The following is a 13,249-nucleotide window of genomic DNA, read 5'->3' as shown; positions in this document are numbered from 1 at the left end:
GGGGCAAAATGAATAATAAATGTCACATTTTCAGTGCATGTTTTTACTGATAACTTTATTTAGATAATCTGCCAGAAGAAATCTGTTACATTTTAAAGTATATTGTACATTTATTTGTAAATGCTTAGATATATAGCTAACTAAACATTACATAGTTACAATCTAGCTGCTTATTAATTCAATCTATGTGTGTTGCTGACAAGCATCAGGTTTGCATAATTACTTGTCTGTTACAAAGTTATGTACAAAGAGGAAATGCTGGGTTGGTTCACATGTATAGTGGATGCCCAGGTTGCGAACGTGATCCATGCGGGAGACACATTTGCAATCTGCAGCGCCGTGTCTGTGCACGCGCAAAGCGTGATTTTGTGTTTCTGCGCATGCACGAGAGCCGAAACCAAGAAGTAACCCGTTCTGGTACTTCCAGGTTCGGCGTGGTGCGCAACCCAAAAATGCTCAACCTGAAGTGTCTGTAACCCGAGGTATGACTGTAATGCTAAGTCTATGGTTTAGCACTTCGTGGGTGAGCCACCAGCAAACCCCAGAAAAACCTCTTCCATTTGCAACAGATCCTGGTTCAAAACAAAAAAATGTTAATTGCTAAACAAGAAAATGTGAAACCATGGGTTATAAAGCTGCCTTCCTTAACTGCTGTTTGTTTTTTAACCAGGATTCCTGGTTTGCACATTAAACTAAATTGAGATTATTGAAACTGAAAGGAAATTGACAGAACTCCTTCCTCTTGGCTGTGCAAGAGGAGGAGAAGGGAGCAAGGGTAGCTTGCAAGCCCAAGGGCCCTCTGAGACTTGGTTACATAGTGTTAAGCCATGGGAACCAGCCAGCAGAGTAAAAGAATTACCAGATGCTTCATAAAAAGACAACTCTGCTCTCATAATTGATCTGTATTGTCACTGAATTGAATGTAAACTAGTTCTGGTTTTGTATTTGTATGTTCACATTAAACATTTGAATGTTGGTGAACACTGGGGCAGATTACATCCTAGATCCAGTTTAAATGCACTAAGCACCCTATAGAAAACTTACACTAGAAGCACATTTCTAATAGCCTTCTTTTTTAACTGACTATTGTTGCAGTATGTTTTTCTGAGCATATATTTGAATAATAAAGTATTTATAAAGCAGCAAAATTTGAATTATGGCCAAACCTGTTGTAATTGTGGACTTTTAATTATTTGATTGTAGCTGGTTCTCATAATGGAATCCTAACATTTTCTTAAAGTCCCGTCCAGGTCCTTTTACATCAGTGATGACTTTTACACTGGCCTCCCTAGGATTGTGACCATGCTTTTAACTTGTACTATATATGGCGTACCTAGGAAAAATAATATTCTCATTTGAGAATGTCATTATTCCATAATGCAGACAGTAAGTTCAATGATATCTGTAGCTAGAAATATATCACACAAGCAAAGTTGATACTGCGTGTTTGTATATATAGCTGAAAGTTTCTAATTGGGTAGATAAGATATTTAGAATCGTTTTCTGTTCCAACATTGTCTGGTTTGAAAATATGGGAAGTACTTTTTCATTGTAGGTTGAAATTTGATAAATAAATGCTGAAAAATATGCAGACCTGCTTCACAAGTCCCACAAATATTTTGCATTTTCAAAATGATTTTGTTTGCTTTTTTAAATGGGTATTTTCTCTATTTATAAGAAAATAAATTGTCATAATACTACTATACCTTATAACCTCTTAATATACATAAGGGTCAAAGTAATCATCATCCCTTTCCCTTTGATTATGATCATGATCTTGTTCTTCGTGATCTTCTGCTTCTTCATACTCTTCTGGTGTTAAATATCTTTGGAACACTGGCGTTCTCAGCTGTGTTTGCTGGTTGGCATCAATTTTTTGTTCACCATAATAAATACTGCGTATATGTGGAAAGCAGAAGAAGGCATATGTACTTATTGGAGTGGTGAGCTTGTTGTGTTCCACTCGTAAGTAGGTTAAGTGATTGAGGTTCAGTGGATCAATAGTAGGACACATTAAGGTAACATTGATTACTGTAAAAAGATAAAGCAATGTGTTAAAAAGGTGGAACTATTCTGAAATGCTGATTTGCTATCATAGAAGCAAAAATGGTACTCAGTATAATCCAACCAAGCAATGCTTTAAAAGGAGCTGATTTTTTCCTTCTGTAGTCATTTATAAGATACTTTTACTGCTAAGAGTGGATTCTGATACATTGATACATTATACAAGTCCCATTGATGTCAGTGATGTTTACCTCTGAGTAGAAATGTATAGAACTGTATGATTAGTTATGTCAGACTACCTGTAGTTAAGATGAAACCACTTCTTCACTTTAACAATATAAAGCTACAATTACATATCCACTTTCCTGGGAGTAAGCCCCGTTGAACTTGGTGAAACTTAATTTCTCAGTAGATATGTACAGAATCACACTGTAACTTCTTTGCTTGTTTTTTTAAGAAGTATAACATGATTCTGTGAGGCTTTTAATCTTATATATTGTAGGAATCTTTGCTTTCAAGCTTCTGTGACTCCCCGCCCCCACCTGTGATTTAACTAAGAACTAACATTGTATAACTTGAGCTTGTAGTAATGAAAGAGATTGCAGCATGGATATAAGAGTGCTATTATGAGACAGAATGCTAAGATGTTAAATGAAAGCAATTCATTTAACAGTGCTAGACCATGGTTGGTTGGTTGTAACTTAGAGGTCAAAATGTACTTTAGATTTTCAACTATGACTGGTGCAAACTATGGTTTTGCATGGAGTCTGAGTTGAATCAATTTGGGAATATGAGAATCTTGGGAATAATGGGTATCTGTGCTAAGCAGGTGACAAAGCTTGTAGAATAATAAGGTATATGGACTGCTGCTCCCCCCCTCCCTTTCATTTTTCACACAATAGCACTTCTATTTTTTAAACCATTAAGTTTTCCAGTTTCTCATTTGTTTCCTTCTACGCATCTACCTTGGTCTTACACAACAGTCTGAGAGATCATGAGAAACTTGTATTGGTCTACATATATCCATTTATTTATTTTGTTTACTTCAAATAGGAAATTTCTTCTTCTTCTTTGGCAATAACTCGTAGCTGAGTAAGATTGTTTTCCATGAACATGGTCTTAACCGTGAGTCCGTAAGTGACTGTGGAGGCCAATTCTGGACCACACGTTCTTCCACAGTGGGGACATAGGTTTCTGGGCAGGAGTTGATCATAGTGAGAGTTTGCCAAACATGCCTTCCTCTTAGCACTTTTTTTTAAAAAATACATTTTTTAATATTACGTTGCCTTGCTCTAACTTCTTTGCCTTGCTCTTCTAAAAATATTTTAGAAGAATAGGGTAGATATTCCATCATTTATGCTCTAACTTCTCTGTCACCATGCATAGCTAACAGTATGAAGAATGGTTAAAAACTAATATTAACTTTACAGAGACTAGATAATTGAAAACAAAGGATTACATTACAGAAATAACTCTTTAAAATAGTAATTCAACCAACCTTCCATGTCATTGTCTTCTATGTACAAATGCTGCAGGGTTCTTGGAATGTAGAATACTTGCTTCAGTTTATTGTGCCCAAGATTGAGTTCCACAAGATTAGAAAGGTTAAAAGCATTATAAGGAACTTCATGCAGATTGTTGTGTGTCATTCTTATAGCAGTAAGCTTTGGAAGTTTCTGGAAATAATTATCTGGAATGAGAGAAATTGAGTTATTTTCAAGGGAAAGATGCATAAGTGAAAATGGTAGATCTGGAGGCATTGATTGAAGTCTGTTGCTGCAGAGGTTGATCTGCATTAGGTTTTTCATCTTTGAAAAATGTGTTTGTTTCAGTTGAGAATCTTCAAGGTGGTTATTGCAGAGGTCAAGCATAGTCATGTTTACTAAACCTTCTAGGTCTTTGCTGGGCAACCTGGAAATCTGATTGAAACCCAGGAGCAATCGTTCTAAGCTTCTAGGTAGAGGAGATGGAATTTCTTCCAGCAGATTGTGTTCTAAATGGAGTTGTACTAGATTTGAAAGTTTGCCAAAGACACCTATGTCAATCATGTGAGACTTAATTTTGTTGTGGCTGAGGTTAATTTCTTTCAGGGCAGTAGCATTAACAAAGGATTCCACAGGCACAGCTTCAATGTCGTTATTCTGTAGATAGAGTTGCTGGACGTGACTGGGAATTCTCGGTATAGTCTGAAGTTTACGATTATCACAGTACATTGTTAGTGGGAAAGTTGGTGGGCAAAAGCATTCTTTGGCACACTGAGCAGGTGTGCTGGGATAAGGAATGACGTATTCTATGCTAGGAATATGATGAAAAATGGATGGATATTCATTATCCATTTCATTATCATAGTCATCCTCATAGTCATATTGGCAGAACACTGGGACTCCAAAGAGGAGAGTGATAGTTAACAGTTGACTCAGGATTCCCATATTCAAGTTCTGATCTGATATCCTGTGGAAACAAAACAAAACAAAACAAAATGTATTAATAAGACTGTTGTGTAATTGGCAAAATTATGTTGTCATTTTTTAATATTGTTTTGTCTGAGAATTAACCATTGTACGGTTTTGAGACTAAAACATACTTTAGGCTTGGAGCTAAAATACTGTGTATGGTTTGAATCAGAACATTTCTTGGTAAATTATTATATAATAGTTGAAATGTTTTTCAACTACTTTTAGCTAAATATGAAAGAGATCTGCTACCTCTTAACTAGCAACTATTTTCAAGTCTTCCAGATAATTCAGAGCTCAACTGCAAACCTAAAAACTGTTGATGATAATACATGAACTCTTCACAGCAAAAATAAATGAATTAAAATGTACTCAAAAGTGTATTAATTTGACATTTTAATTGCCTGTTCTTGCGGATCACCCCATTGCTTGTGTTGGCCACTTTCTTTCAGGTACCTTGCCACTGCAGTATGAGGAGAAGATTTGTTGACATAAAATGTTTGTTATTTCCCTTCCTAAACATTTTTGTTGGCACAATAAGTATTTGGTTATTGGTATCCTGACATATACATTAAATACATTACTTTAGTATGTAAGTGTATGAGACTAGAGGTTTGTAAGTCATGTTTTGTGTTGAGGAAGTTCATAGATAAGGATATATTCTGAAACTTTTTTCTTTTGCCACCCAGTTTTTAAATATTTTTTTTGTTTTTAACCTTTCAAAATTCAATAGCATACTGCACATCTATTTAAACTGTAAAACATATACTGTACAACTACTGAGCAGATGAAAGAGTAAGCTAAATAATAGGGGAGAAATACATTACTACAAGCTATATTTTGTGGTGTCCAGTGGAAAGGAAAGGAAGTTGCGGCAAAAGATCCTTTAAGGAAACTTTGTGACTTGCTGGCAGTATAAACACAGTTGATGTAACCCAGCTATATGACAAGTCTTCTGAAAAGATGCCATATAAAAAATATTTACTGCCTCAGAAATTTAATGTAGTTTGGTTCTAAGAGAAATATACAGGCATAACTGTCAAATGGTATTTATTTCCACGTGTTTCTCAACAGCTCAAGCACTAAAGTGATGGCAAGGAAAGGAATATTCATAGTTTAGCTTCTGTGGTGGAAGGGAAAGTTGTGGGTTTGGATTAAAATTTCACTCCAGCTATAGAGACAGAAGTAATAGGTTGAGGATTAGAAGACGATTTGGAAGAGATCCCAGGAACTAGGGAAGCTTAGGTCAGAGAGTTCAGAGGCAGTGCTGGGAAGCAGGGGGTCAGAATATATACTAAAGTTTCTTGCTGCTCACACGCTGCTTAATCTGAGAGAGGCATCTGTGGAAAGAGTGGATAAAGGAAACAGAGGTCCAGGGAAATATTTATATTTTCTTGGGTTCCTTTACTACCCGTTTATCAATGCTCAAAGTACATAGCTATAAAATGTAATTATGAACATGCACAATTGTTAGAATACTCAGAGTGAAGAGGAAAACTGGCAAATGAAACTATGGGAATGTGGGGGAAATTAACAGAATGCTTAAGTTAGGAAAGGTGTGTGTTATTGATGGCTGAATGTCAGGGTGATTAAAGGAAGTAGATGAGATTAAGTAGAGGATGAAAAGGAGGAAGTGGTTGAAGAAGGGCCTCAGGTGATGATCCAAGGGTCTGGGTTGGTTCAGATGGGGAGAGATGGTCCTTGATGCAGGACCATCCTGAGCCATTTAAGGCCATGTAGGATGTCCTGAGCCATTTAAGGCTTTCTAGGTCAAAACCTAGAGCTGTGAGAGCTGGACCATAGAGAAAGCTGATTGCCGAAGATGCTTTTGAATTATGGTGCTGGAGGAGACTCTTGAGAGTCCCATGGACTGCTAGAAGATCAAACCTATCCATTCTTAAGGAAATCAGCCCTGAGTGCTCACTGGAAGGACAGATCATGAAGCTGAGGCTCCAATACTTTGGCCACCTCATGAGAAGAGAAGACTCCCTGGAAAAGACCCTGATGTTGGGAAAGATGGAGGGCACAAGGAGAAGGGGACGACAGAGGACGAGATGGTTGAACAGTGTTCTTGAAGCTACCAGCATAAGTTTGACCAAACTGTGGGAGGCAGTGGAAGACAGGAGTGCCTGGCGTGCTCTGGTCCATGGGCTCATGAAGAGTCGGACACGACTAAACGACTAAACAACAACAGGTCAAAACCAGCACTTTGAATTGGGCATGGAAAGTAATTGGTAGCCAGTGCAGTCAGGCCAGGATTGGTGTAATATGCTCAAACTATCTTGCCCCAGTGAGAAACCTGACTGCCAAATTCTGCACCAGCTGAAGTTTCTGAACTGTCTTCAGAGGCAACCCTATGTATAATGCATTGCTATAATCTAACCTGAAAGTTACTTTAACTAGAGCATAGACAACATGAGTTAGGATATCCCTATCCAGATAGCAATGTATCTGGGCCACCAGCCAAAGCTAATGGAAAGCACCTCTGTGTCCTCTATAAGAGGTCCAGAAGGTGACAACATGAGAACAGTTTTTTTTCTGCAGTGGAATTCCCATATGTGGAATGTTCTCCCCAGGGTGGCTTGCTTGGCCCCTTCATTAAAATCTTTAGGTGCCAAGTGAAAGTGTTTCTCTTTAACCAGGTGTCCAGCTGCTCAATATTCTATGACTTTATAAAACTGTTGAGGGGCCGGTTATTGGTTTGTTTTTGTTTTATTGTGTACTTTGTTTTCTCATTTTGTATTTGTATGAGCCACCCTGGGATCTTCGGATGAAGGGTGGTTTACAAATAATATCAGTAATATCAAAACCTGCCAGGAAATCAGCGATAAGCGATAGGCCATAGACCTGCTGTTTCTCTCCTGATAAAGATGATTACTTGTGTAACAAAGGCTGCCTCAGTGCCATACTCAGGCCTGAAGCTAGAATAATAGAATCATAGAACCATAGTTGTAAGGGACCCAAGGGTCATCCAGTCCAGCCCCCTTCCATGCAGGAATCTCAGCTAAAGAATTCATGACTGATGGCTTTAAAACCTCCAAGGAAGGAGATTCTACCACCTCTCATGGGAGTCTGTTCCACTGCCAAACAGCTCTTACTGTCAGAAAATTTTTCCAAATGTTTAGTCAGAATCTCCTTTTATGTAACTTGAAGCCGTTGCCTCGAGTCCTACCCAGAGCAGGAAAAAACAAGCATGCTCCATCTTCCATTTGACAGCCCTTAAGATATTTGAAGATGGCTATCATATCTCCTCTCAGTTTCCTCTTTTCCAGACTAAACATGCCCAGTTCCTTCAAGTGTTCCTCATAAGGCTTAGTTTCCAGACCCTTGATCATCTTGGTTGCCCTCCTCTGCACACATTTCATCTTGTCAACATCCTTATTAAATTGTGGTGCCCAGAGCTGGACACAGTATTCTAGGCGTGGTCTGACCAAGGCAGAATAGAGTGGTGCTATTACTTCCCTTGCTCTGGACCCTATACTTCTGTTGATGCATTCTAGAATAGCATTAGCTTTTTTTGCTGCTGCATCACACTGTTGGCTCATGTTAAGGTTGTGGTCCACCAAGACCCCTAGATTGTTTTCACATGTACTGCTAGTAAGACAGGTGTCCCCCATCCTATATTTGTGCATCTGGTTCTTCCTGCCTAAGTTCCGTAATCTGTTAAGGTCATTTGGAATTCTGATTCTGTCTTCTGTGGCATTAGCTACCCTTCCCAGTTTGGTGCCACTGGCAAATTTCATGAGCATCCCATCAATTCCTACTTCCAAGTCATTTATAAAGACATTCAACAACAATGGGCCCGGGACAGAACCCTGCGGCACCCCACTTGTCTCTTTTTTCCAGGATGGTGAGGAATCATTAATGAGTACTGTTTGGGTTCGGTCAGTCAAGGAGCTACAAATCCTCCTGACAGTTACCTTGTTTAACCCACGTTTCACCAAAATAAACTGCTTCCTCCAAGCACGTCTGAAGCTGACTGTACATGACCATCTCAGTCATCTTGCCCATGAACAGGACATTTACACGAGATGCAGAGAAGTGTTTGGATCCTATCCAAGGGAAATCTTACCCTATCAATAATATTACCTGAAGCTTTAACATTTAGTATATGATTCATGTTTTTAGTTTGCATCAGTTGATGTACCAGAAATCTGCTCTTTTTATCACTGACTTCCCACAATGTTGGTCAGCCAAATTTTTAAGAGAAATCATTTCTTCAAGATGTGGAAAGAGTTAAATGTGGTTTTTAGTTTTCTTAAGTATCTCCAGAGTTCAAAAGTAGGTCTTGCACAGGACATTAGGGCAGCAGTCCTAAACCCACTTAGCTGGGTGTAAATCCATTTGATTCAACTTTCGAGTAATCACGTATAGGATTATGTTGTAAATCTATTCTCTTATGGTTTTCTTCTTTCTATAGCTGGGCCTGTCCCATAAAGTCTGATGTACAGCCACTGCTGAATTTATGTCCCTGACACTAGAAATTTCATGTCTTGCTACTAATACTAAAAGTATCTAATACTCAGTGTCCAGTTAATTCAAAAGGAGACATTACACAAAAATAAAATGGACCAAGAAACAGGAATATGATCTGATATTGCAATAGGACCAGAATTATGAAATATGTTTAGCTATTCTAATTCAGAATATATTTAAAGTCAAGCTGAGAGGTGTTTATGAGTTAAAAATATAAAACTATAAAACTACAATACTGTGCAGTTGGTTGTTTTCCCTGGCAAATACCACAAAGCATGCTTTTTGTCTAAATATCAATAATGCATGCAAAACTACTAGTAGCTCCCTCTCAACATTAAAAGATAAGATATTAAATCAATTTAAAGACAATATTGGGACCATAGCTATATTTATTTTACTGTATTCTATCTTCAAAGTAAATGTCTACTGTACAAGCTCAAATGCTAAAAATGAAAAAAAATATTTCCTAATTCAGCTGTTGAGGTGACTTGAGAAAATTGATATCCTAATGTAAATAATCTGTATTATTATTTCTTTATAAAGAAGCTCTCTAGACTTCTATAGCATTTACTAGGGTTCTGATCTTGCAACTTTCTGTGATACCATTATTAGTGAAATCCTTCCAAGCATATTAAACAACATTTTCGTAATATAGTCACACAACACTCTGCCTTCCGTTCTTCATACAAATCCAATATACCACAGCTCCCGAGGGACACTTCTTTAAGGCTGTATTCTCTTTTCTCCTTAGCAACTTTCCCCTTTGTCTTTTCCACTTCACTTTAAACACCTTCCCTTCCAAAAATGAAGATAATGAGGTCAAAAGCTTACTTTTTGTGTGCAAAAAGAAGACGATACTTCTTTCTTCTCAAGCTTTGGTACTATAGTGGCTGTTCATCTACACTCTCCCTTGTTTCAAGTCCAGCTTCCTCATATCTCATCTTTTCCTTATCTAGATTTGGCCGTACAATATTAGCTTTTAAATGTTGACATATATTTCCCAGTTCTCATGCTTCCTAATTTGCTATTCAATTCTTCTGATGTTGAATTCATTTTTGTTAATGAACTGATTCTATTAGCGTGTGAAAAACAACTGAAAGTTGTGTCACGTTGATTGAATAGGTCAAAAGTATTATTTACTTCAATCAACTTACTCTTACTCCTAAATAAAAGACTAATAACTTGATCCTCACATAAGTGGCAGTAATGAAGACAAGGGCATGCAACATTGCAACTAAAACAGTGTCTGGGGTGCTAGTCTAGTAAAACATAGCCAGTGTGGTGTATTGGTTAAGAGTGTTGAACTATGACCTGGGAGACCAGGCTTAAATCCCCATTCAGCCATGAAGCTCACTGGGTCACCTTGGGTCAGTCATTATCTCTCAGCCTAACTTATCTCACAGGGTTGTTGTGAGGATAAAATGGGGAGCGGAAAAACATGTACACCACCTTGACTTCCTTGGAGGAAAAGGTTTTATATAACTGTAAAAAAGAAATAATTAAAACAGCTCCACTCAGCATGCCTTTCCAACCCACCAAGATGAAATAAAATGCTGGCACACCATTTTGCCAGCACTGATAGAATGGAGTTGCTTTGATAGTTATAAGAGGCATCAACCTCACCACTACCTGAACTACCTTCTTGTTTCCCAAAAGCATTGATCCTCCCTCACAGCAAAACTGACATCACCATTTCTCCAGAGCAGGGGAAATATTTCAGCAAAGTAGACTGGCAAAAGATGGAATGTAGGGTGTTTTTTGGGGGGGAGGGTAGTGAAACATAAAATCAGACTATTAACTGTTTATTGGGGATTATGCAATATTACATAATTTTCCAGTTGCCAGAGTTCTGTTTTCTGTTATATCTATGCAACGTGGTCAAGAACATTTTAAGAGATCACCAAATGTTAATTCCTGAATTTAGTGACGAATCAGAGTAATTTATTTATATTTATACAAAAATATGTCTAACCGTATACATTTGAGCAAAAGGTTTTATGTATCACTGAGTATCACTGGATGCTTCCAATGATAAAACTACATGACAAATATAATTAGATGAAATGACACTGGATATACACCAAATGTATATAATCAATGAGCATGATAATTGGTTAATAAGGTTGTATAATAATCTGAAGCATGTTACCAGTAAGAAGATAGAAGTATTTAAAACAAATAATTTCCTACCTCTAAATTATTTTGTAGTTTTCAGCCAATGAATATGCAGCAAGCTTTAGAAAGTGTCAGATGGTGCTTCCCTTAAAATCCATAGTCACCATATAAGAAGTATCTAGTTCAGAATATGAGTACTTGATGAAATGTAATTTACTGCAAAAATCCTCCGGAGACGCTTAAAATGCTGCTTGTTGCACAAAATAGTTTATTCAAATAAGAGTATACTTTTACCCTAGTGAAATTATGTGGTTTTAGCCTGCTTTCTCTAATGTTTGGTTTGAGGTGTGGCAGGAATTTCCTTCACTTGAAGGGGTGGCTCAAGATTATTTTTAGCATGATCCATCCAACTCTGTTTGTTTTATTGTCAGTGCCAATTCTTGTGTCCATTCAGTTTGTTTACTGCCTGAAAGTCCAGTTAAGTATATTACCATTCTCTCCTTTTAAGGACACTTATTGTTAAATTATATCAACATATTTACATTGCTAACTATTTGACATTCTTGTTATAAGCTAAATCTTACAGCTAGTGCAAGCATGAACATCACTTGATTCCTTCTGATTTGTGATTCCTGAATAGTCTATGACTCACTTCTGGATTTATTGATTGCTCCATTGTAACACACTGTCATAATATACCACCACATCAAGCTAAATGCAGTTCAGCAATTCATTTTATTGGATTATAATCCTTGTTGAAATAAATTAGTCACAACTCACTTTTTATATTGATTTCAGTGGGACCTAAATGTAGCTAACATCTTCTGGATATACAAATGGTTCAAAGCATGTTTAACACTGTGATCCTATACATGTCATTACTGTGGTACCTCGGGTTACATTTGCTTCAGGTTACATACACTTCAGGTTACAGACTCCGCTAACCCAGAAATATTACCTCGGGTTAAGAACTTTGCTTCAGGATGAGAACAGAAATTGTGCAGCGGTGATGCGGTGGCAGCATGAGGCCCCATTAGCTAAAGTGGTTCTTCAGGTTAAGAACAGTTTCAGGTTAAGAACAGTCCTCCAGAACGAATTAAGTTCTTAACCCGAGGTACTACTGTACTACCCACCTTATAAAGCCTGTTTGAGTGCTGGTGACATTTTCTGCTTTTAACTGTCCCTCTTCTCCTTTATTGAAGAAGGTGGTTAACATCTGTTTGCAATTTAATTCTAAAGCACTCTTCCCCAATGATTACAACCCCCTATCATCTTGGTATGGCAGTGGCCAGGAATGATGGAACTTAGTCAAACATTTGGGGACCCAAGTTTGAGAAATGATGCTTGAGAGTTTCCCAGATAATGTAGACTTCTCTATTTCTTACCACTTGTTAATCTTTCGGATTGGTCAGAGATTCTTTTGTTAGCTTGAGTGGACCTTCTTTACTTGAAGGCAAAACACAAAAATACAACCCTATTGTTAAACATCTCAGCAGAATTCAGTACAATTGACATGGTCTTAATGGCACAACTCTTTATTGGAACCACCCTGTTAGGTAGAAATGGAACTACAGAGTACCGGTAAATGCTGCATACTCACAAGATTTCCAGAAATCTTCATGTGCTCTTCTAATCTTCCTAGTCTTCCTACTCTATTTATGTCACAAATTAAAGCTGCAGTCATAGGCCCACTTACTTGGGAGTAAGACCCATTGCACTCATTGGGACTTTACTTCTAAGTAGACATGTATAGGATCACTCTGTTAAACATGCTTTGAACAATAACAGTGTATCCAGAAGATGTTACTCACATTTAGGTCCCACTCCCTGCTGTCGCCTCCTCTGACAACAAACCTTTGTCTATCTAGGTGCTTATGTTTGCTCATACTAAACAACCTGCCAGCACTGGAGAGAAAAAGACTGAAACTGATCCAGACAAACACAACAAGAGGCAGCTAATGATCTTTCTGGCATAGACTGTATTAATTACTGTTCAAGCTGGAAAGGATGTAACTTATCACAGCAGGCTCTTGGCAGTTTTAACTCTGGATGGACAGTCCAACATGACCAGGACTGAATAGCCTGCTAGTCACCTGGAAGAGCTCCTCTGGATGACACTGAGCAGATGGAACAACTTCTTACAGTGGAAGAAAAACATGGTATACAAATGTCATAAATAAATAACATTATGACAAACTAGA

At 37.7% G+C, this 13,249-nt stretch overlaps 2 protein-coding genes across 12 annotated transcripts in view; one reads left to right on the top strand and one right to left on the bottom strand.

Annotated features, from left to right (window-relative positions):
- CENPP (centromere protein P) overlaps window positions 1-13,249 on the top strand; it is a 147,657-nt gene that overhangs the window by 31,304 nt on the left and 103,104 nt on the right. The window lies entirely within an intron of this gene.
- Window positions 474-13,198, bottom strand: OMD (osteomodulin). Of its 9 annotated transcripts, XM_081901227.1 has the most exons (4): window positions 12,745-12,882; window positions 3,503-4,455; window positions 1,707-2,031; window positions 474-1,333 (listed from the first exon to the last, which is right to left on the bottom strand). In XM_081901227.1, the coding sequence occupies exons 1-3, from the start codon at window positions 12,768-12,770 to the stop codon at window positions 1,718-1,720; spliced, it is 1,293 nt and encodes a 430-aa protein (XP_081757353.1). In that variant the 5' UTR covers window positions 12,771-12,882; the 3' UTR covers window positions 474-1,333; window positions 1,707-1,717. The 9 variants fall into 9 exon arrangements, with proteins under 9 accessions (XP_081757353.1, XP_081757354.1, XP_081757352.1 ...); XM_081901228.1 differs by having other exon boundaries at window positions 474-2,031; window positions 12,860-13,198; XM_081901226.1 differs by having other exon boundaries at window positions 474-2,031.

This window comes from Podarcis melisellensis, assembly GCF_964234715.1.
Source record: "Podarcis melisellensis genome assembly, chromosome: 2".
In the NCBI taxonomy this organism is placed as follows: domain Eukaryota; kingdom Metazoa; phylum Chordata; class Lepidosauria; order Squamata; family Lacertidae; genus Podarcis; species Podarcis melisellensis.
Note: the sequence above shows the minus strand (reverse complement) of the source record. Positions and strands in the feature narration are given on the sequence as shown.

Bases quoted from the DNA above. Each gene is read 5' to 3' on its own strand.
- OMD (XM_081901226.1), bottom strand. From the start codon at position 12,770: ATGAGTGCAATGGGTCTTACTCCCAA. The intron at 4,456-12,744 runs GTAAGTGGGCCT...TTGTTTCCACAG, and splicing joins GCAATGGGTCTTACTCCCAA to GATATCAGATCAGAACTTGA. The intron at 2,032-3,502 runs GTTGGTTGAATT...ATCTTTTTACAG, and splicing joins AGAAGACAATGACATGGAAG to TAATCAATGTTACCTTAATG.